The sequence below is a fragment of the Xyrauchen texanus genome, chromosome 12, assembly GCF_025860055.1.
Source record: "Xyrauchen texanus isolate HMW12.3.18 chromosome 12, RBS_HiC_50CHRs, whole genome shotgun sequence".
Taxonomy (NCBI): domain Eukaryota; kingdom Metazoa; phylum Chordata; class Actinopteri; order Cypriniformes; family Catostomidae; genus Xyrauchen; species Xyrauchen texanus.
This window is the reverse complement of record NC_068287.1, coordinates 35,526,267-35,551,129: the sequence shown is the minus strand read 5'-3', so window position 1 is coordinate 35,551,129 and position 24,863 is coordinate 35,526,267. Positions and strand designations below refer to the sequence as shown.

General features: G+C 37.3%; 1 protein-coding gene across 3 annotated transcripts; it reads left to right on the top strand.

Moving 5' to 3' along the window:
- Positions 1–5,829: 5,829 nt before the first annotated feature.
- On the top strand, positions 5,830–24,615 carry LOC127652577 (band 3 anion exchange protein-like). Of its 3 annotated transcripts, XM_052138793.1 has the most exons (22): positions 5,830–5,845; positions 7,631–7,738; positions 9,491–9,571; positions 9,688–9,743; positions 11,092–11,186; positions 11,307–11,353; positions 12,193–12,358; positions 12,900–13,035; positions 13,218–13,287; positions 13,722–13,764; positions 15,303–15,487; positions 15,944–16,145; positions 16,953–17,156; positions 18,066–18,214; positions 18,785–18,979; positions 19,089–19,334; positions 19,917–20,006; positions 20,152–20,318; positions 21,638–21,879; positions 21,964–22,133; positions 22,666–22,839; positions 23,903–24,615. In XM_052138793.1, exons 3-22 carry the CDS (start codon positions 9,542–9,544, stop codon positions 23,948–23,950), a joined length of 2,715 nt encoding a protein of 904 aa, XP_051994753.1. In that variant the 5' UTR covers positions 5,830–5,845; positions 7,631–7,738; positions 9,491–9,541; the 3' UTR covers positions 23,951–24,615. The 3 variants fall into 3 exon arrangements, with proteins under 3 accessions (XP_051994753.1, XP_051994752.1, XP_051994754.1); XM_052138792.1 differs by lacking the exon at positions 5,830–5,845 and having other exon boundaries at positions 7,613–7,738; XM_052138794.1 differs by lacking the exons at positions 5,830–5,845; positions 7,631–7,738 and adding an exon at positions 7,781–7,837.
- Positions 24,616–24,863: the final 248 nt, after the last annotated feature.

Genomic DNA, 24,863 nt, shown 5'->3' with positions numbered 1-24,863 from the left:
ACCTTGTGGGGACATTTTGTCGGTCCCCATGAGGAAAACAGCTTATAAATCATACTAAATTATGTTTTTTGAAAATGTAAAAATGCAGAAAGTTTTCTGTGAGGGTTAGGTTTAGGAGTAGGGTTAGGTTTAGGGGATAGAATATAAAGTTTGTACAGTATAAAAACCATTATGTCTATGGAAAGTCCCCATAAAACATGGAAACACTACATGAGTGTGTGTGTGTGTGTGTGTGTGTGTGTGTGTGTGAGCGTGAGCGTGTATTTATCACTTTGTGGGGACCAAATGTCCCCATAAGGATAGTAAAACCTGAAATTTTTGACCTTGTGGGGACATTTTGTCGGTCCCCATGAGGAAAACAGCTTATAAATCATACTAAATTATGTTTTTTGAAAATGTAAAAATGCAGAAAGTTTTCTATGAGGGTTAGGTTTAGGGGTAGGGTTAGGTTTAGGGGATAGAATATAAAGTTTGTACAGTATAAAAACCATTATGTCTATGGAAAGTCCCCATAAAACATGGAAACACAACGTGTGTGTGTGTGTGTGTGTGTGTGTGTGTGTGTGTGTGTGTGTGTGTGTGTGTGTGTGTGTGTGTGTGTGTGTGTGTGTGTGTGTGTGTGTGTGTGTGTGTTAATAAAGTGCTCAGTGAGTGAATGGTTTAAGTAACTATGATGATGTATCTTTGAAGGGTGGGATGGCCTAAAATCACTTGCAGCACCCTTTAAAGCTAATTTTTTAATGTTTCACATTCACAGGGCCTGGTTGAAAACCACTTCATTCGAATTTTGATTAAACTTTATATGGTTTGTTTAATTCTGTTCATTTTCATCGTTTTCCTTTTTCCAATCCTCATAGATCATGGCAGCTATCCTGAAGGCTCAAGATGCCAAGCCTGAAAAAATCACCAGAAATTGTAAAGAGTGCATCATCAACTAATGCCTTGACCTCTGATCCGCATTACCATCTGAGCGGAGATGAGATGGCATCTTCTGTCTGCTCCACATCTTTTGCAGTTAATGTTTGATTTGAAGCTCTTCAGTTATCTCCTTTATTACTCTTCTCCACACATGGGGTTTTTGGGCATAAATGATTGCTGTAACTGAAAGGTCAAAAGTTACGGTTTGAGGCTTAAGACCAGTAAACTCTAAATCTGAAGTAGAGTAAAAAGGCAGACAAGTGAAGAGAATAAACATGTTTTTACTTTTTGTTTGATTGCAAGCTTTCCTTGCAGAATATGAATTGTCTTATTCATGATATATCGTGAACACCTAGTCTTTTTCGTATGTCTAGTATAACTTGAAAGTCCACTTAAATTGGTGATTTAAGGCATATCATACTGTATATGTAATAATACAGAATGTCAAAGTAATTATTAGAATGAAATGGTGAAGAAATTATGGGGACAGATATTGGTAGATGTCAAGATGTAGCTATATTGGCGACACTTCAAATTCAGTGTCTTGATTTAACGAACTCAAAAACATTTTGATGATTATTTTAGATGCCCATTATACAATTATTTATGTGGTCTCTTCTGTTAAAATGCATAATGTCTGAAAATATTTGCACAATGTATTTGTTTTATCGTACTCTATACAATTAAGACTTATCTTAAAGGAATATTCTGGGTTCAATACAAGTCATTCAACATAATTTGTGGGAATATGTTGATAACCACAATAATTTATTTTGACTTGTCCTTAAAATCTAGATTACATTGGTGCACTTACAATGGATGTGAATGGGGCTGTAAACATTAAAATACTGTTTTAAAAGTACATGCACAAGGCGTAAGCAATATGTGTGTTAACATGATTTAGGGCCATAAAATCTCTTTTCTGAGTTTTTTTACAACTTTGTTGCCATGACGACATATCGCCATTAACCCTAAAACAACTGTTAAACCAATGATTTAAACAACTTTCAGCTCAAATGATACACAAGTTTTAACAAAAAAATGAATGTAAGTGCTTTTATAAGCTGCACATTTCTGTCCTTAAACCATCTGAAATGTGTCCCTATTCACTTCCATTGCAAGTGCCTCACTAAACCTCAATCTTTGCTTCTATATTAATGGAAAAAGGGACAAGCCTAATTCATTTTTGTGGTAATCAACATTACCATAATTATGTCACAAATGTTGTTGACTTGTATTGGACCTGGACTATTCCTTGAAATGTCTTGGATATCTTCAGGCATCATAGTAAATACCATAATAGCTATGATAAAACGGATAAATCCAATCTGATAATGTTATGTTGCATTGAAACTTCTTTGAGCAATAATGAAATCTTTTTATTGAAATCCTTTGATAACTATTTTCTAGCAGTAGAGGACACTTCTCTTCATCATCTTTAAGAAGTAAGACTAGCTCTTGGGGTTAAAAAAAAACTCTTCTTGCAAGTAATGCAAATTGAGTAATAATTATGAACAGCAATCAGCTGCAGTGTAAACACTAATATATTAACTATATATGCATGTTGACTCTTACCTTTTAAAGGGCTTTATAAATAAAGGAGACTTGAGACTTAACTTAAAATATATAGTATGCAAAGTTACACATTTTAATGGCACTTAACTTTCAATTGAAGTAAGATTGTTTAGAATAATATTTGCACAACAAGTAAAGCAATACTTTCAAACAATGTTATTTTGTACCTGTCCTCAAAGTAAACTGAAGCGCCACTATTCTCCATAATGGTAACCCCCAAAAACTTTAACAGAGCAAAACATTAAACACTAACAAGTCTTGCACAAAGACACTTTATATAACACTTAATTTTAACATTTACTCTCCGTGTTGAGTGCTATGCAATGCATGCTTGAAAATGGAAATCCTCTGCCCAGTTTCAGTTATATTTAAATTCCTGTAAGTTTAAAGGGACACGTTCATTAAATTCATAACAAAAAAACTATTTAGGTTATTTAAAGGTGTCCATTTCGTGAACTCAAAAGAAAGAGAAAGTTCTAAATACTCATCAAGGTTAATGTATTTGAACTCATTTGTAGGATTAAATTTTTTCCCAATTGAAAATAAAGGTGCACACAGTCATTTTTCCTCATTAAAAAGTTTAACTCCTAAAGACATTAATTGTAATTTTGCAAATAATGAGCACAAATTAAAAAGAAGACTCCAGTCATATCAGTAACCTTATAAAAGCTGTTTTATTCTACATGGAGAGGGTCCACACATGTGGGCTGCCATGTAAGAATCACATGACCATCCGAATACTACTGGTTTAATCTCTGTAACCATCCTGTTATTTGACACTTTCACTCATTGAATAAAGTAATCATGACTGACTGTGAATACTACTTCTACAATGGCATTTGAAACTGAAAACTATTGATTTTAAACGATGCTGCATCCAACCGGCTAGGTGTCAGTGTCTAAATGACACAAAGTCAAAAGTTAGTAAGTGCACCTTTAAATATTTTGAGCATTAGGGTTTACAGCGTGCAGTTGGGGAAAAAAAAGATATTTCACAATAATAAAAAGTGTGGTAATAATGTATATATTGTAAAAATTGTGCACTAAACATCCAATATTTAGTGTGACGTATGAGTTTCAGACTGGTAGGGCTTATCTAGACTGTCATTATGACACATTTCTGCCTTTTTAAGCCAAGACACCTATGAATATTGACTCACATCAATATAGAAGTGTTAAAGTTCAGTGTCTGTTAGTTAATGACCAAATATAACACAGTTACTGATATTGCAATGTCAAAAATATTGCTCAATGCATATTAAGGCAAAGATATGATCAAATACGTTGCAAGTATTAGTTCAGTGTGAACTGTGAACCTAGTTTCCAGCACTGCATTGTAATGTACAAAATGTTACAGTGCTGTGAACGCCCTCAGAGAGACAGTTTCTGCTGGCGTGGATATCACAGAGCATTCAAGCCAGTGTTTTATCACAACATGCCAGAGACATCACCAGGGACACACCTACACATACACACTGTATGCTCTACAATATAATATAGGTGGTTAAGCATGAACTTCGGGGATCGGTATCAGATATAAACTCCCAAGAGCATGAGTATTAATGTAAATTCAGTGCATTCATTATGGAATAACAGTCAACCAAATTTCTGATTTCATGATGCACTGCATGATTTAGTAAAGAATCGTAATCAAATCGTTGTTGCTGCATATAATGCAACCCCACCTAGCAGCTTTGTACAATAACCTACAACAATACGAAAACATTTGTTATAGTTTGAAAACCTACATTGACTTTCACACACAAAATTAATCAATAAAGAAAAGTCCCTCCCAATCTCTCTAGACTGGCTCATACAACAGGGCACCTTTGTTCATTTGCTGTTCACAGGTCCAAATAATGCCTCTCTGTGGAGATCCTGTTATTCCATCCATTAATCGGTCTCGTAACTGAAAGACTGAACTTTAATGACTCTAGCCATGTGAATGCTGACATCATTTGAATGTTCTAGTGGGCTGTAATCATTGCCTGATGTCCAGTGAAACAGTGGCATACAGGTGTGCACTCTTCCCCATGGACACTTTTATAATTGTAACAATGTATGTTATTTTGAATTAACATTAAGCAACTTAATATATAATGTATAGTGAAAATGTTGGTGCACGTACAATGAACAGTTTTCCTTGTTAATACTATATTTTCTGCATTGGTGTCTTCTCTCATTTGTCCTGTTAGTCATGTTACTTATATAGCTATGTACAGATGCATTTTCATCCAAGGCAACAGCGTACTAATTGCATGGACAGATCTCTTGGAACAACATGCCTTGCTCAATGGACCAAGAGTGGGATGTCATATGTCATCCATTTCTGGATCTCTGTCACTTGGGAATGAACCTTCAACCTTTTTGATGGCACCTAAGACCCTTGCTTCCACATTTCAGGTGATGTATCTCATTTAGATTATCAGTTCCCAATTTATGTTAGTTAAACTACAGTTTATCATTCTTACATTCATGAATTTTTGTTTTTGTTTTAAAATATGGAAAATTATTATTTGGTGTTTATTTATATGCTATTGTAAGATATAAATTGCATGGTTTGTTTCTGAAAGCTTATCATGTAAACACATGCTTGCAGTGTTAAGAGATCACAGGGCGTGGGCATGTGGCATGACGTTTTAGTATGGCATAAGATTGGTTATGCTTGGAAAAAAATACTAGCATACTACGTAGTATATAATGTGCACTGGACGCGATTTCTTGTTTGCTCAATTTATTGATTTAAAATGAGCTTATGCAACACAATTCTTTAGCATTTGGTCTCAACTTAATTTCATTGTGCACAATCAATATACGTTCACTTAATCCAATTGTGTTTGTATAAGTTTTGTTGCATCAATGTATTGCTGAAACTGGGCAGGTGGTTTTCAGTTCACAGCATGCTTTGCATGGGACTGGATTAAGAGAGTACATTTTAAAATAAGTTGCTTTTTAAAGATGCTCTCAGTAATTTTTTTCTCCTAAAGACATGAATTGTAATTTTGCAATATATGAAGGAAATCATGACCACTCATATAAAGTCATCAGTAACCTTATAAAAGCTCAGCACAGCACAGACTATATACTGCAAAAATAGTATGAGTTGTATGTTCACAGTCATGATACTAACTGTTGATGAGATGCTGAACCTTCCAACCTTCCAGACCTCAAAACTGAGTTATGATCACAAAGTAACCACTCAATTTATTCAATGTAAACCACAAAAACACACCTGATTACTGTTTTATTTTGTGAAAGGTAAAAATCATGAAGATCTGAAGTACTTGAAGGAGCACAAATTGGCTGAGCAGGGAGCTGAAGGGGCTGCAGTGTTTACTCAGCAGGAAAAAAGGTGACATATCAAACTGATGTGAGGTCTGTGGAAGGGGAAACCCTTTCAAGAACACCCAGTCACCATTTGGGTTGGGGAGTGGGGGTGCATTAAGACATTAAGGGAATCCCTAGCATCTACACAGCTTGTCGTCAGAAGACAAGATGCTGTTACTGATTAATTTACGCTGCTTGTGATTAGCTCCACATTAAATAACAAGCTTAAACCTTTTGCTTCTCTCTCTCTCTCTCTCTCTCTCTCTCTCTCTCTCTCTCTCTCTCTCTCTCTCTCTCTCTCTCTCTCTCTCCTGCAATGTGTCTATAACTGTTTTCTTGGAGTGACATTAGGGTTGGGTTATGTACAGTGCAAATCTGTTTTTAGCAGATGCGTTCTTACCAAAGCAGTTAGCAGTCAAGTGTCCCTACAACATGTATATGGGTGTTTCTTCAACTTTGGGTACTGTGGTCTTCTAGAAAGAAACATTTTTCACATTCTCACTAGTTTATTATTATTAATTGTCTAACAATGTTCAACAGTGTATGTATGTATATGCATCACAGGGGATTTATGTTATTTCTTAATTTTTTATCTTAAAAGTCATAACAATTACAACTTCAGTGTAATTTCCACCACATCTTAAAATCCGTATTGTGTTTAATAGAAGTCCATGCTGTAAATGACAGTGATGGAATTACATTTAAAAAAAAAATCTTTTTAATAAAATGGGTGACTGTGTTGTCTTGCTAAGGCTAATTTTATAGCTAACATTTTATGTATCCTAATTACACATAATTAAATAATATTTTCACACTTTTTGCATAATTTGGTCAAATAATTGCTACATTGGAAATGATGCCCAATAAAAGGTACTCTGCTCACCAGTGATATTTACCTTTTTTCCTCCAAATATCATGTCTCAAATTTCATCTTGATACTTATGTTCACCTGGTTAACAATTACAGTTATTTAAAAAAAAACTTGCAGGCATGATTTGTGGAAATTACACCACAACTGTGGGACAATCATGATAATAATAATTTAAAAAAATGATAGACCCCTTGTTCCACAATAGATATTGAAGTGGTTTGTTTATTTTACTCTTTGTTTAGATTATCATAATTGTACACATGGTATAATTTGTATTTTTGTACATAGTTTATTTTGGTAATCTGGGTCTGAGACAAGGTAGTAAATTCAAAAAAAGCATTTTAAAATTACAATAAATAAATGCTGAAGGCCTGGTGACATTTCTCAAAGTAAGTTTAATTTGACCTTCATATAGCAAAAAGAAAAAAGTTGAAATCTGCTAGTTTTCATCAAAATGAACCCCTGACACAGGAAATTGCCAGAAGTTAAATAAACACCCATACACAGAACCTATCACATACCAGGACTGTGTACTGAGAATATACAACACTTGCTAAACAGTAAGCCTCAAACACCAGGGAGAAACTTTTTGAAAAGACCATCTTAAACTCTTAGGCCCAGACTGGTTAATGCTGGTTTTGAGCTGGTTTCGATGGTGAAACAGCGCAGCCATTCAAAACTAGTGAAGCTGGTTGTCCAGTATGAACAATTTTTCTGTGTCCAAACTCTGACCTGGTTCAGACTAGCTGTTTTTTTTTGGGAGTGGTATTAGGGTTGGGGTATCCCTGCTCTAATGTGGCCCCCATTGATAAAGCTGTTTGTCTGATCATTGGGGTCTTATCACCCCCTCCCACCCCTGGGTGCTCAGTGCATTGCATTTCGGGTTGCCTCACATTACGTGACTTTACATATTTCCCTCTTTTTCCATTACCCCTCCAGCCCCCACCCATGCCTTTTGAATCGGACTGAGGTCAGTCTCAAGTTGGCCTCTCAAAGTGTAGACGGGGAAATTAAGCACAGTGACCCGCCAGGAACACCTGGGCTCAGGTAAGGGTGTGTCCTGCTCTGTTGGACAGTCAGACTTAGTGTTTATGAGATGTTTGGGTGGGTGAGATTGATCTGTAGTGGACAGTGGACCTGCTAAAGGTAATTTCCTTTAAGAGCAGAACTTCTAATCATTACCACTCCTAAAAGTAATTCATTCAGAGTAAATTGCCATGTGTTACAAGAAGGAAATTAGTTTTATACCTGCAGTTTTGTTGCTACAGTAATATTTCAGTAAATTTCTCAAAATGCTGTATCTTAATGTAAATAGCTGCAAAACTGGGTTTCAGCTTTAAACTGTTGGTCATGTAAGCAAGTGAACAGGTACATTGTCTTGTAAATACTTTTGACTAATTCTAGATTAGACACAGAAATTATTTTTAATTTATCATGCATTTTAGAGCTATACAAAATTGTGCAGTTTAAGTAAGCCTTGTTGAGCGAATTTGTGTTTTTGAATTGAGTGTATGAAAACTGAGTTTAAAACTGAATGTAATTGATCTATCTGTAAAAGTGGTCCAATCGGTTACATTTAATTTTTTGTTAAAGGAATAGTTCACCCCAAAATGAAAGTTATATCATCATTTACTCACCCTCATGTTGTTCCAAATCTGTATGACTTTCTTTCTTCTGTAGAACACAAAAGGATGTTAGGCAGAATGTTACAGTAAGCCTCACTCACCATTAATTTTAATTGTATAGAAAAAATATGTAATTTAAGTAAAATAGACTGAGGCTAACATTCTGCCTAACATCTGCATTTGTGTTTCAATGAAGTTATAATGTTTAGAGCAACAAGGGGGGATAAAGTATGACAGAATTTTCATTTTTGGGTGAACTATGCCTTTAAGGAGACTTTTGGACATTAAATGTTGGAGTTGCTCCAATGTATTTGCTTTGTATAGGCTTGGAAATAAACCAAATTAAACCAAACAATTCACATAATTACCAAATGTAACGAAAATCTATTTCCAGAGAGATTTGTTATTTTCTTCCTGTAATGCATATATCACTGCTCACAGTTATTAGCACAAATCCCAAAGTGGATTGAACCAGCCTGTGGCAAATTAATGTAGAGTTGAACAACTTTAAAAACAAGTACAAGTTTTATATTCCATAATAGTTTTCAGTAAAAGTCACAAAGTAAACCATAAGAGCATATCTTTCTATAATACGTAAATGCATTATAAAAATGTTAAAATAAATACATATGAAGAGGTTTATCATCTGACTTCGAAGTAGTTGTAAAGGTCTCTTGAAAGGGTGTTATGTTTGAACTGCTGCTGAAAGGCAAAGTCGAGACGTCACCAAACTTTTCTGATCTTCTCTATCAGCCACTGTCAGTGAAAACAGAATAGTCCTTATCGTTACATTCAGTATTCTGATAATTGTCTGCGTTAACTGTCTTACACGCCCTTGTGTCAGTTTAGGGTGCGTCTCGGTTTTGAGCCTCTGAAATATAAAAAAAATAATGAGGCACTTCTGACCAAAAGCCAGTAGATCACGAAAAGTATATATTTGCATAAAATATGTATTTATATATGCTATTAAATATATACTGTCATTATTTAGAAATATCATTCTGAAAATAAAAATGAGAAGATTTTTAGTAAAACCTAAATAGTACAGTTGAAATTCATTCTCTGTGTTATCCATGGTGACACTTTCATCAATGGTAAAGTGCTTATATACAGTGTTTAGCTGTGTGAATTTGTTTATCTCACTTTCTTTCTTGTCTCTCGTTTGTAAATAAAGGTTATGTATAAGATTTTCTGAAACTTCTGGGACAGAGAGAAGACAGCTTAGATGATGGAAGCCGTTGTATCATTTGAAGGGGTGAGGAGAACTTATCATATCAAACAGAGCAGTTGATGTATAATAGACCATTAGATTTATGCATGATAAAACCCATGGATTATAAAGAGTGTATGTCTATCTCTCACTGTTTTTAGGACAATGACATGTCCTATGAGGACAGCGAGTCACCTCCACCCTCTCCATTCAGTAGGTGAGTATCATATGCATATAAAATTGCATCTAGTTCTCTTAAACAGCCACAGCTGCGATTTAAGGGTGAATCTCTCAAAAACGTGTCGATTATTTTCCGAAAAACAATATGAAATTATATTTATATTAAGAAAATTAAGCCTATTAAAATTTTAGAAAAGTGCACCTTGATATTATTTTCATGAAAATTATAACCCTTTATAAGGGTTTTGGGGAGATATATAACCTAGATATGTTTTGACAGGGTTTTTGAGATTCACCCTTAAAATGTTTTATTCTCTCATCATTTACTCACCCTCATGCCATCCCAGATGTGAATGACTTTCTTTCTTCTGCAGAACGCAAACAAAGATTTTTAGAAAAATATTTCTGCTCTGTTGGTCCATAAAATACAAGTGAATGGAGGTCAGAACTTTGAATGTCCAAAAAGACAGCATAAAAGTTATCCACACGACCCAGTGTTTAAATCCATATCTTCTGAAGTGATATGATAGGTGTGGGTGAGAAACCATTCAATATTTAAGTTTTTTTTTTTTTTACTTGAAATAATTCTCCCAACCCAGTAGGTGGTGATATGCATGTAGAATGTGAATCGCCAAAATCAAAAGAATGCTTTTTGGTGCTTTAAATTTATGGATACCAACAACCTTCAAGGTTGAGATATTCTCCTATAAATCTTCATTTGTGTTCAGCAGAAGCAAGAGAGTCATACACATCTGGGATGGCATGATGGTGAGTACAGTAAATGATGAGGGAATTGTCATTTTTGGGTGAACTATCCCTTTAAGAACCTCCAGGAGGTTTCAAAATGCCCCAAATACATTAGACATTAATACATCTTAAGAACTGACTGGACCAAAGTTTTTTCAAACAAAAATCTAGCTTATTGGTTAGTTATCAGTCAGATAGTATTTATTTATTTATTTATTTAGTTATTAATTTTATCATTTACTTTGAGAGAAGCTAAACCCCACAAAAAATGCTCCTGTCTTCTAAAATCTGAGAGAGAAAAAAAAATGGTGATCAGAAATTCTTATTTGGAGTTGGGGTGGTGATGAATGTTCAATTGTGCCCTCCTCTGTCTCAAAATAAATAACAGCCTGGATTATTAAAAATAGTCAAGTTAGGGTTACAGAAAGTAAAGCTATAAAATGTCACCCCCTCGTGGCTAAGATTCAGGGCAGCGTGAGGTTTTTGTTTCTTGTATCAGGGTTGGCTTGAGTCGCTTTGTAAGAGGATGGAGATCAGTCTGGCCTATGGTGCATAAGATCTGGTGAGTGTGTTGATCTGGGACCGCTGCGTCTTTTCTCTGCTGTGTTTTAGTGTGTGCTCTCTTTCGCCCTCTGTAGGCCTACTGGACTTAAAGGCACCTATGACTTGGAGCAGATGAGGCAACAGGAAGAGGAGCAGAATCAGAGTTTCACTTTCACCAGAGACGTGGAGGGTGTGTTTACCATACACATGCAAGCACATACATCGTCAATGAAAATACATACATGTATTCATGCTTCTTCACACCTCCATCAATGTCTCACAAGCCAATTGCTCCACTTTCCCATTTCAGCTGCTCGAAATACCAACACCAATGCCATCAAGAGGGGAGATGCAGAGGTCATTCATCCATTCATTCATTTATTCATTCATTCATACACACACAAGGAAACACACTTTATCTATTTCTTATTTTTAAAGACTAGATAGGGGTTTGTTTATAAAGACACCATTACTTCATTCATTTTCTTCATTCACACTAAAAAAAAAAGTGGTCAACCATATCTATTACTTCTTTATAAAGATTAGATAGTGGAGTTTGTGTGTAAAGATGCGATATATGACTTAATTCCATAATTCAATCAAAAATCAGAAAAAAGAGTGTGCCCTACACTATTACTTTATAAAAACCCTTAAATGGAAATTCTCTCATCATTTACTTACCCTCGTGCCATCCCAGATGTGTATGACTTTCTTTCATCTGCAGAAAACAAACAAAGATTTTTAGAAGAATATCTCAGCTCTGTAGGTCCATACAATGCAAATAAACGAGCATACAAAGGCAGCATAAAAGTAATCCATATGACTCAAGTGGTTAAATATATGTCTTCATGTGGACGAGAAACAGATAAATATTTAAGTTAAATGTTCACCTTCACGAAAAGTGAATGTAGATATTTATAGTAAAAAAGGTTTACATTTTTTAAGTGTTTCTCACAAACAATTAACTCGGTTCAGAAGACATTGATTAAACCAATAGAGTCGTATTGAAAGGTCTGGTAACCATTAATTTACATTGTATGGACCTACAGAGCTGAAATATTCTTTTAAAAATCTTTGTTTTTGTTTTGCAGAAGAAAGAAAGTCATACACAACTGGGATGGCATGAGGTTGCATGAGAGAATTTTTATTTTTGGGTGAACTATCCCTTTAACAAAAATTACATTTGTCCACATCAGGCATACGTGGAGTTGAACGAGCTTCGGGGAGAGGTATGGCAGGAAATGGGACGCTGGGTGGGTTATGAGGAGAATTTCAGCCCTGCTACAGGACAATGGGGCTCCTCCCATATTTCCTATCTCACATTTAAAAGCCTCATTCAACTCCGCAAGGTCATGAGCACAGGTGAGTCACAGAGTGACATTTTTTGTTTTTTTAAAGAGGAAATTGTAATTTATGTAAGTGCCATAAACAGAGCTTGTGCATAAACAACTTGACAATGGCTTCGACAAAGTAAGATTTTCAACAGCGACCCATATGTTGGTGCAGTGGCTTTGTAGTCAGAGTGAGTATGCTGATATATTGAGCTGTGGTGCTCATGGGAGATTTATGTTTAAGTCTGGTCTGAGTCATGTTCCCATTCTGTACCTTTCTCTCTGCCTTTGATTTACTGTCTCTACTCTATAAAAATAAAGAATTTAATTTTAGTTTAGTCAAATTTAATGAATGAATCTAAAAAAAAAATACATCAGGCAATCCAAAGCTCTCTGATTTGGCATGATCATTTTGGCCTTGTAACAATGAATAATGAGAGAAAATCATAAACTGCCCAAATGAACATGTGAAGCAGAGGATAATATAACAATAAAAAGGTTTTAGGAGACCTAATGGTTACCAACTAATATTCACACTGGTTCTACTTGTTCTTCGTGGTGACTGTTACAAGGAGTGGTGCTGTTGGATGTTGATGATAGCAGCTTATCAAGCATTTCTCAGAAGATGGTGGAACAACTTCTGTTAAAAAAAGAGATCCGGCCCACTGACCGCGATACTCTTGTGGCCATACTGCAACGGAAGCGCAGGTAGGACACATGTATTGGTTGTCCATCATTATTTACTATGTATTATTGTTTTTCTGCTGTTTTTAATCAATGTCAATATAAACATTCTGTGGATTTATTTCTGTAGTTCCTTAGAAATTGGTGGATGTAAGTCACATAAGTCTGTTAAAAGCTGTATGACTCATCTTTGTTCTGCTTCACAGTCAGTTAGAGCCCACTTCGTTCCCTGGTTCAGGAGACATAGAGATGCAAACGTTCTCAGTCACCAAACAGGTATCTATCCATCCCTCTATCCATCCATCCATTTTTCTATCCATCCATCCCTCTATCCATCCATCCATCCCTCTATCCATCAATGTCCTTACAGTTTTAGACTATAGACTTTACACAGATTCTGAGGGCACATCCATATTAGTACATTAGAAGTTTTCGGTGGAGGAAAAACGCCAATCCAGTGTGGATGAGATGCGTAAATGTAGTAAAAACAATGCCCTTTCAATAGAAAATGTGTTAATGAGGATGTGACCTTAATCTTTGAAGTGTTTGGAATACAAACAATTAAATATTAACCTATATCAGACTCATTGTGAAGTAGATCATAGAGACGCATTGTTTTTTTTTTTTATTCAGACTTGGTGTGAACCAACCTTTTATATTAGAATGATGCTTCTAGTCTCTATTGACCTTATGTCTGTTCTTTTCCTCAGCGAGACATGGTTGATCGTGTGGAGGCCTCTGTTGTTTTATCAGGTGAGAGCACATGTCTCATTTTCCTGCTGAAAAAAGTTTAAACAGCCTTAGATGATTTGCTGGTCTTGGCAGGTCTTTCAACATGATCAGATTGGTCTAGTTTTCTGGTTTCAGAGGGTTTTGGGGCATTTCTAAGGTGGTCAGGCTAGGAAACCAGCTGGCCGACCAGTTAAATCAGCTGAACACCATCTTGACCAGATTGGGAAACCAGCTGAAGACTATCTTGACCAGGCAGTGGAAACCAGCTAGACCAGCTTGGTCAGGCTGGGAAACCAGACAGACTAGCTAAGCCAGACTTGGACAAGGTGAAGTCCAACTTGGCCAGGCTGCGAGACAAGCTAGACCAGCTGAAAACAAGCTTGACCAGGCAGGGAGACCAGATAGACTAGCTTAGCAAGACCATGAGACTAGCTAAATTACAACTTGGCCAGACTGGGAAAACAGCTGAAGACCACCTTGGCCAGGCTGGGAGACCAGATAGACTAGCTTAGCCAGACTGGGAGACCAGCCAAATAACAACTTAGCCAGGCTTGGAGACCAGCTAGACCAGCTGAAGACCAGCTTTGCCAGACTGGGAAACCAATAGACTAGCTTAGCCAGACTGGTACCAGCTGAAGACCAACTTGGCCAGGCTGGGAGACCAGCTAGACCAGCTGAAGACCATCTTGACCAGACAGGCAAACCAACTGAAGACCTGCTTGGCCAGGCTGGGAAACCAGATAGACTAGCTTAGCCAGACTAAGATACCAGCTGAAGACCAACTTGGCCAGGCTGGGAGACCAGCTAGACCAGCTTGAACAAAACGTGAAACCAGCTGAAGACCAGCTTGGACAGCCTGGTAGACCAGATAGATCAGCTTGGCCAGACTGGGAGACCAGCTGAAGCCCAACTTTCCAGGATCTGAGACCAGCTTGGCCAGACTTGGAGACCAGCTGCAGACCAACTTGGCCAGACTGGGAGACCAGATAGACCATATGAAAACCAGCTTGGCCAGCCTGGGAGACCAGCTACAAATGAACTTGCCAAGGCTGGGAGACCAGCTAAAGACCATCTTGACCCGAATGGGAAACCAGCTGAAGACAGACTGGGAGACCAGCTGAAGCCCAACTTTGCAGGATGGGAGATCAGGTGAAGACCAGCTTGAACAGAATGGGAAACCAGCTGAAGCCCAACTTTGCCAGCCTGGGAGACCAGATAGACCAGCTTGGCTAGGCTTGAAGACCAGCTACAGACCAACTTGCCAATGCTGGGAGAAATGCCAACGCTGAAAACCAACTTTGCCTGGCTAGGAAACCAGCTAGACCATCTGAACAGTAACTTGGCCTGGCTGGGAGACCAACTGAAGACCAGCTTGGCCAGGCTGGGAGACCAGCTGAAGACCAACTTGGCCAGGCTGGGAGCTATACCAGCTGAAGACTATCTAAAACCAGCTAAGATCATCAAACCAGTTTAGGCTTTCCAGCAGGTTAACAATCCAGCATATCATGTTTTTTCACTAACTCTCTATTCTGTCCTCTCTCGCTCTCTCTCTCCTTAAGGTGTGGTGGAGAACCTTCAGAAACCAGTGATAGCATTTGCACGTCTGAAGGATTCAGTGGTGATGGATGGGGTTCTGGAAGCTCCAATTCCAGTCCGCTTTGTCTTCTTCCTGGTGGGCCCCAGTCACAGTGGCCTGGACTACCATGAGAGTGGCCGGGCCATGGCAGCACTGATGGCCGACTGGGTAATGAGGGAAAAGAGAGTATAAACATTAGCAGTAAAAAAAAAAGGAGAAAAAAACAAAAAGAGTAAAATGGTAAATAGTCTGCACTTATATAGTGCCTTTTTAAGCCTTAACAGTATTCACACTGTGACTCATTCACCCATTCACTCACACATTCATACACCAATGGCGGCAGAGCTGCTATGTAAGGTGCTAGCCTGCCATTGGGAGCAACTTGAGGTTCAGTGTCTTGCCCAAGGACACTTCAGCATGTGGAGTCATGTGGGCCAGGATTCAAACCACCAACCCTGCGATTAGTGGCCAACCCACTCTACCAACTGAGCCACAGCCGCCCTAAATTAGATAGGGTCTGAAATGTAACAGTGTAATTAATGTAGTGATAAAGTAGATTACACCTGTCTGATGAGAGACTTTGCAGATGCCTCCTTCATAACACCTCTATTCTGCATGTGCTAGGTATTCACTCTGGAAGCTTACTTGGCCACAAATGAGAAGGATCTGACTACTGCCATGGCAGATTTCATGGACTGCAGCATTGTGATCCCTCCAACAGAAATCCAGGATGAGATGATGCTTAAGCCCATCATCAACTTCCAAAAGAAGATGCTGCATGAGAGGGCCCGCCCATATGACTCCCGACTTATGGTTGGGGGCATAGGTCAGGCTTCATAGAATGACAAGATGTTGATCAGATTTTACGTCAATTAAACTGAAATTGCCAGCCTATGCAAAAGTCATGACTCTAAATTGGAGTTTTGTGGCTTTTAGTCCATGTCTGTTTGCTGTGAGGTCATGTAAATGGAAGTGTTATATCAAATTCAAGCAAATTAACTTTCACCAGACATACGCTTTGAAAATGCCCAACTTCCTGTTGCAAAAGAATGTACATCAACATGGGGCAAAACCCTTATTTAGAACACAAATATTTATTCTTTTATACATTCACATTTCACATTTAACAATTTAATAAAAAACATGATTATGGCTCCTCATAATCACTATCTATTTATATTAGATTTATAAGGGGCAGTTCACACTTAACCCATTTTTGCATCTGTCTGCAGAGGTTTTTAGAAGAATCTTTAGTTTTTCTTAGCATGCGCCAGACAGAAATCTTTGACAGTTGTGCAATACCTCTGTTTTTTCAACGCCTTGTGCAGGAGTGCCTTGTATTTTGGATGCTTTGTTAGGTTAAAACAATATTCACATTGGCACCTTGAGACACCTGCATTCTGTTATATTCATTGTGCTTCATCTAGCTTTTTTTTTGGCATGTAAGCATGTTCAAAGTATCAGAGATTTACCAATATGCTGTGTAGATTTATTGATGATGGCATCATTTTCATATCTAGCTTTTAGAGAACTAGGTATAGTCCTACTCGACCATCTAGACTACAAATTTCTGTATCCTAGACTTATCTGTTAAATGGCATTAACTGTGTATTGTGTTTATTTGTTTTTTTAGCAACAACTGGACCTGAGAAGCCACGTGAGGATCCACTGGCCCGTACCGGCTATCCATTTGGCGGGATGATCAAAGACATAAAGCGTCGCTACAAGTATTACCTTAGTGACTTCAGAGATGCTCTAGACCCTCAGGTGGTGTCTGCTGTAATCTTTATCTATTTTGCTGCCCTTTCTCCTGCCATTACCTTTGGAGGACTGCTTGGTGAGTACATTATTTGCAAGAATCAACTAATCACACCTTTCTGAAACATTTGAATCAGTAGTCTTTTGTAGCCACACTTTTGACCTACAGCATAAAGTGTGGTCAACATTGCAGCTTATTCTGGCCAAGAACCACCCATTTAGACAGGAAGGACTGTCTGATTGACATGTAAAGTGACAACGCACAGTTCATTTTGTTTTAACGTGCCTTTTTTGAGTTTTTACAGGTTTATCTGAAATAGATTATACCACAAAAATAGACTGGTGTAGACAAAAAATATTTCAGTAGTCAGTTGTATAGACTTGTGTACAGAAAACACAGAGAAAAAAAGCCAGAAATGTGTATTAACTTTTCATCCAAAAAGTATTAAGTACTCATTATTTCAGATACTTAACTCAGGGGAAAACAAAGGGGAATATATAAATCTAGTTACATTGCTACATTGCCAAATCCGGAGATTAGCTCTTCCTCAAAAGCACTCCCACACATTGAATCAGCCCGGTACCTTTCAAACACAACTTTGTTTCCAGGTTAATTCATAAAAATAAAAGGGCATCTTTCCCTGGAAGTTTTGTAAAGCAGCCAATCAAATTGGAACTGTCAAACAAAAGAAGCGCTTGCCATTCTTGTGTGCAGTATGCATCAGGTGGTCAGTAAACAAACTTTAGCGTGGCTTCTGAGACTGAATCTGTGTCAGCCCATTTTACAGGTTCCAAATAACAAGAATAATTCAACTAAAAATAAAGGTCCTATTGATTAGAAGTTCCCAGGCTTGATAAAATACATATACTTGTCACTTCTCTGCTGAGACAGAGAACTTGTTTTCCCAGCAAATGGATGCCACAGAAAATCCAACAAGACAATGAACTTTTCTTGTTTATTTGACCTGTGATCCTGTCTATGTATTAGCGGATAAAACGGAGCACATGATTGGGGTCTCTGAGATGATGGTTGCGACCTGCGTGCAGGGTGTCATCTTTTGTCTGTTTGCGGCTCAGCCAGTTCTCATCATTGGGTTTACTGGTCCGTTAATGGTGTTTGAGGAAGCCTTCTTTCAGGTGATGCTTTTTTTCATTATCAAATTTGATTTAAAGGAATAGTTGACCCCCAAAAATGTTTTTGTTATTTTTACCCCATGTCATTCCAAACTCATTCAAGTAAGGTATCACTGAAAATTCACAGAAATGACAAGTTTTCATTTATGTCAATCCTGACATGATGCGTCTAAATGTACCATTATTGAAAGATGGACAGATGAGATTTGAAAGCTATAGTGGAGGGCAAGATTTTCAGTGAATATTGACTTTTTAGTCCGTTCCTCACACAAAGCTCTCATATTTGTTCAGAAGAATATAGCGCATGATTTGTACTGACTGCCTTTATTTTATTGATTTTCGTCCTTTTGAGCTACTGAGTTGAAATACTCAAAACCACTGAAGATTCTCCTTTTGTGTTTTAAATAAAAGAAGAACAGCATACTTGTGGGACTTGAGTAAATAATGACAGAATTTTCATTTGTGGGTGAGCTATTCCTTTGATGAGTTCGATTTAGCCCAGTTATAGACTTTCTTGACCACCTAAACACTTATGACTTTCTCTCAAAATCAATCTTTCTCTCTCCCATTCAGTTCTGCAAGTCTAATGGCTTTGAGTACATTGTGGGTCGTGTCTGGGTGGGAATGTGGTTGATCGTCATTGTGGTGGTGATTATGGCAGTGGAGGGGAGCTTCCTTGTCCGTTTCATCTCACGCTTCACCCAAGAGATATTCTCCATCTTGATCTCTCTCATTTTCATCTACGAGACCTTTTCCAAGCTTATCAGGGTATACAGGCCTCCACATTCATATATACACCACCCAAAGTCTAATTACAGCAATTTGGCCTAAAACTGTTCCATTTTTTTCACCCGTTCTCCCTGTTCATATCCCTCAGATTTTCAAAGCGCATCCTTTGGTTCTGAACTACGATCACTTGAATCATACCTTAGAAGACCCCTTCCACCCTATCAAAAAGACTATCAATTTAACGCATCCTGATGGCAATGTTACAGAGCATCATGAACATGTAGAAAGAGCCTACCCCAACACTGCCCTGCTCTCCATGTGCCTTATGTTTGGCTGTTTCTCTATTGCATACTATCTGCGTGGATTTAAAACTGGAGTCTTCCTTCCTGGCCCAGTGAGTATGCCTGGTTGTAGCTTGTACCATCTTTTATTTCAGAACTCTGAGGCTGCTTTGCCAGTACTGCAACAAGAGGTTATTTCATACAATAATGATATTCAAAACAATACTACTGAAATTATGTATTATGAAAAAATTATTTAAAAAAAATACAATAAAACTTTAAGCACACATTCATCCCTCCCAGGTGAATGTTCAAAACTGCTGTGTGCTTTGAAAATGTAAGATACTAACAAGTTTCTACATAAGTACTACAACAATGTCCAATTCATTCATCAAGCATGTATCAACTTTATATGTTTTATGAATCACATGAATGACAAATAATCTGCTGTGTTTAATTTTTGCGGTAGAACAAAACAGGAAATTCTCTTGAATAATGTTAACAACAGACCTTTTAGCTCATAAAACAAAACAAAAAACACTATTACAAAAGCCCAATTGGAAATTCCTGAGGGAACCCTTCTTTAGGACATGCATATCCTGTTTTTACATAGTGTATCATGTTTAAAACAAGGTCATATTTTACTTATGAGGCCATGTTATTATTGTTGTTGTTGAAACGCTGTACTCCACCAGATTCGTCGAATGATTGGAGATTTTGGTGTTCCCATTGCCATCTTCTTCATGATCACTGTGGATATCTGCATCAAGGATGCCTACACACAGGTTAGCTTTAAACATTCCCAAGTCATTTGAATATAAAATGACAATAAATGAACTCCAATTTAATTGAATGCTAACTATTATAACATCTTTAGACAATAATAGATAGTTCCCTTCACACGTCTCATGGTAAATGTATTCCCCCCAGAAACTGGTGGTTCCAAAGGGGCTGACTGTGTCCAATACATCTGCCAGAGGCTGGATCATTAACCCAATGGGTGAGAAGAAGGATTTCCCTATCTGGTTGATGTTCGCCTGCGTTGTTCCTGCCATATTGGTCTTCATTCTTATTTTCCTTGAGTCCCAGATCACCACGTGAGTGCCTTTCTCATAAAGACATTCAGAATATTACAGAGCAGGTTTAAATTGGTTAGCATTGCTAGGTGTAGACACATAGAATCCCTCTTCTCAAGATCTCCAATATAAAGAAAAGTAATAGCAAGATGAAAGTTCATACAATAATAGAATCCTTATAATCCTTTTATATGTGCCATAGGCAGTACATTCTATTATAAAAGGATTTTGGAAACTAATTATGGTTTCATTATGGGTTTCAAAAGTCTGAGTCCACATTGAATGTCTGGGGTTAATAACTGAATTTAACTGGAAATAAATGAACTTTTATTCTGTACTATTTCTAGGTCACTAATTAAATCACAAAGCACTAAAGCAAAGATGTGACTTTGACCATATTGAAAAGAATAGTTCACCCAAAAATACAAATTCTGCCATTATTTACTCACCCTTATGACATCTCAGATGTGTATGACTTTCTTTCTTCTGCTGAACACAAACAAAGATTTTTAGAAGAATATTTTAGCTCTGTAGGTCCATATAATGCAAGTGAATGGTGGCCAGAACTTTGAAATTCCAAAAATCACATAAAAGCAGCATAAAAGTCATCCATAAGACTCCAGTGGTTAAATTCATGTCTTCAGAAGTGATATAACAGATCGATATTTAAGTCATTTATTCATATAAATCTGCACTTTCACTTTCACATTCTCATTCTTTTGTTTTTAGTGATTCACATTCTTTGTGCATATCGCCACCTACTGGGCAGGGATGAGAATTTATAGTAAAAAAAGGACTTAAATATTGATCTGTTTACTCAGCCACACTTATCATATCGCATCTGTGGTTTGGACCTTCAAAGTTCTGGCCACCATTCACTTACACTGTATGGACCTACAGAGCTGAGATACTCTTTTATAAATCTATGTATTCAGCAGAAGAAAGAAAGTCATACACATCTGGGATGGCATAAGGGTGAGTAAATGATGAGAGAATTTTCCTTTTTGGGTGAACAATCCCTTTTCTCCATTGAAACACATGATAGCATGATCATCAGGTTTTGCACAAAGTTGTAGTGTCCATGCCAGATCGAATGCTTGCTGTGTCATTAAAGCAGAAGGAGGACATATCAATCATTATGAAATTCTGAAAATTCTGTACATTTTTCAATTAAAATTTTTATGCTGATAATAGAATTTGTAATAAGTAAAAAAGTGTTTAATTAAAAAAAAAAAGATAAATAGAAGCATTTCACATGACCTTGTCTTTGAGCCCCACTGATATAATTTAGGTGTAACCATGCCATTGCTTTAACCTTACAACTTTTTCCAACTGTCCAGGCTGATTGTGAGTAAGCCTGAGAGAAAAATGTTAAAGGGATCAGGTTTCCATCTGGATCTGCTCCTTTTGGTGTTCTTGGGGGGAGTTGGGTCTATTTTTGGTGTCCCCTGGCTTAGTGCTGCCACAGTGAGATCTGTCACCCATGCCAACGCCCTGACTGTCATGACCAAAGGCCCCAAACCACAAATTGAACGGGTGTTAGAACAGAGGGTCAGTGGAATTTTGGTGGCCATAATGGTTGGTGAGTTCCAAGTCCTTTCTTTTTATTTTATTTTAATAAAAATAATTGACGTATTAAAAAAGAGAAAAAAATATTTTACCACAGGGGTCTCCATTCTCATGGAGCCCGTCCTGAAGATGATACCCATGACAGCCCTTTTTGGGATCTTCCTCTATATGGGTATCACTTCACTGAGTGGAATCCAACTTTGGGACCGTATGCTTCTCCTAATTATGCCCAAAAAGCATCATCCATCTGTTCCATATGTCACTCGGGTAAGATTGTGCATTTATAAATACACCTTTACACTACATGACCGAAAGTATACAAGTTTGGTTATTTCATCTACACCCAATTACTAGCAGATACATAAAATCCAGCATACAAACATGAAATACCTAAGATCTCAGTTACTTTCAACATGGCAGTGTCATAGGTTGTGAACATTAAAATGGCTATCGAGTCTGCTGTGGAAGAACTTGACTGGCTTGCACAAAGCCCAGAAATAAGTCCCACTGAACACCTTTGAAATGAATTGGTATGCCATCTACAATTCAGGTTCTATAGACCACCACCAGTGCCTGACCTCATGTGTGTCTCTTGCTCGTGTTTCTGAATGGGAGAAAATAGCTGCACCGTGTTCTAACATCTATTGGAAAGGCTTTCCTGAAGAGTGAAAGCTAATATAGTAACTCTGTATTTATGCCCATTGTTTTGATGTATGTCCAACTAGCACATTATTGCCATGTAGTCTGTTTGTGAATCTACTGTAGATATAGATCTCTTTTTCCTTCTGTTTTTCTTCAGGTGCAGACTATGCGTATGCACCTATACACTCTGATTCAGGTCATCTGTTTGGGGATTCTGTGGGCGGTGAAATCTAGTGCATATTCACTTGCTCTTCCATTTGTAATAATCCTCACTATCCCTCTGCGAATGTTCATGACTGGTCCCATCTTTACTGTGATGGAGATGAAATATGTAAGTATCTCTTTTTATAGGCCTGAGACTTCTATGCACTTTCCTCTATGCATTTCCCAGCCTTAATTTTTTCCTAGAAAACCAAGCAATTACAAATTTTTATCTCATGTTTTACTTACATTGTATTGTCTTATTCTGAGGTTTATTAACATGCTTAATCAAACTTATTTTTACAAATAAGTCAATACAAACGCAAAGCAAATTTATGTACATACACAATATCAATAAAATATACTGAAGATAGTTTTGGCTTTATTAATATTAATACAGATTGACAGAAATATTCTAAAACGTAACTCTTGAATTTTGTCATGCTGTCATACACCAATTAGCCACAACATTAAAACCACCTGCCTTATATTGTGTAGGTCCCGCTTGTGCCACCAAAACAGTGCCAATCCGCATCTCTGAATAGCATTCACCAAATCATTCTGAGACTGAGTGTGAAAATCCCAGGAGATCAACAGTTACAGAAATACTCAAACCAGCCCCATCAATCATCCATGTAATTATCTAATCAGCCAATTCTGTGGCAGCAGTGCTGTGCATAAAATAATTCAGATATGGGTCAGGAGCTTAAGATAATATTCACATCAACCATCAGAATGGGGGAAAAATGAGATCTCAGTGATTTGGAGCGTGACATGATTGTTGGTGCCAGATGGGCTGGTTTAAGTATTTCTGTAATTGCTGATCTCTAGAATTTACTCCAAATGGTGCCAAATACAAAAAACAGTGAGCAGCAGTTCTGTGGATGAAAATGCCTTGTTGATGAGAGAGGACAACAGAGAATGGCCAGACTGGTTTTAACTGACAAAGTCTATGGTAACTCAGATAACTGCTCTGTACAATTGTGGTGAGAATAATATCATCTCAGAATGCTATTCTGACATGTGGGTTGGCGCTGTTTTGGCAGCACGAGGGGGACCTACACAATATTAGACAGGTAGTTGTAATGTTGTGGCTGATCGGTGTACATACACATATCACAGTAATTACATTTTGTTTACTTTCTGGTTTTCTGTGTATGTTGTGGCTTCATATGTGATTTGTCTCACTGTAGCTGGATGCAGATGATGCAAACGTGAAATTTGATGATGAGGATGACTAAAATATCCCCAAAACACACTTGGACATCTTCCCTGATTCCTGATTTGAGGCCACAATGAAGTCATCTGTGTGCATTACATAAGGAGCTGTTGTACATTCTAATCCAACCTTATCTAATCAGTTTGGCAGTATTATTATGTTTTAATACTTGGAAAGCTTTAGAATGCAATTAATGCACACCTAAAAATTTACAAACTGTTCATAGACATTCCATAGTTGTTTATTACAATCTTCTCTCGTTGTGCTTTATTTTCTTCTTTTGTGTGTTTGTGTGCCGGATAAGATTTGTATTATTATAATACATTGTTATGCTTCCTGGTGTTTATTTATTTTATGTATTCAGGGGTTCATGCAACAAAATAAAAATGTAAGTGTGTCACACTGTCACATCTGTGAAGTATATCAGCCAGTTTGAATGCAAATATCATCCTGTTTTTGCAGGTGATGCCTATGTGCCTTTATATTTATTGGAATTTTAATGATTGACAATTTTCAGGGACATCATACCTGTAAATATATTAGACTTGTGTTTCTGCCATTTACAGTATACTGCCATTTACTATTGCAATGATTTGCTACCTTTGAGTATGACTGAATAGTGGTTTCATGTGTATTAAATCTGTTATTGTGTGTTTCATCAATTGTTTATTAAACATCTTATTAAAAACAAGCACTATGATCTAGTAGTAAATGATCCTTACTCTCATATCCAAGTAAAGTTCTGTCAAATATACCTGGCCTACACATTCGCCATCCTTCTCGGTTGTGTCATTCCAATGGAGCGAGCACGTCACCGCTCTATTGTTTAAACGAATCGGTGCCCTCATTGGAAAATCATGTTTTTACCAAATCAGAGCGTCTTGATTGGACGTCGCAGGTGACGCCCACAAACAGACAAGGTGGAGTTTAATTAT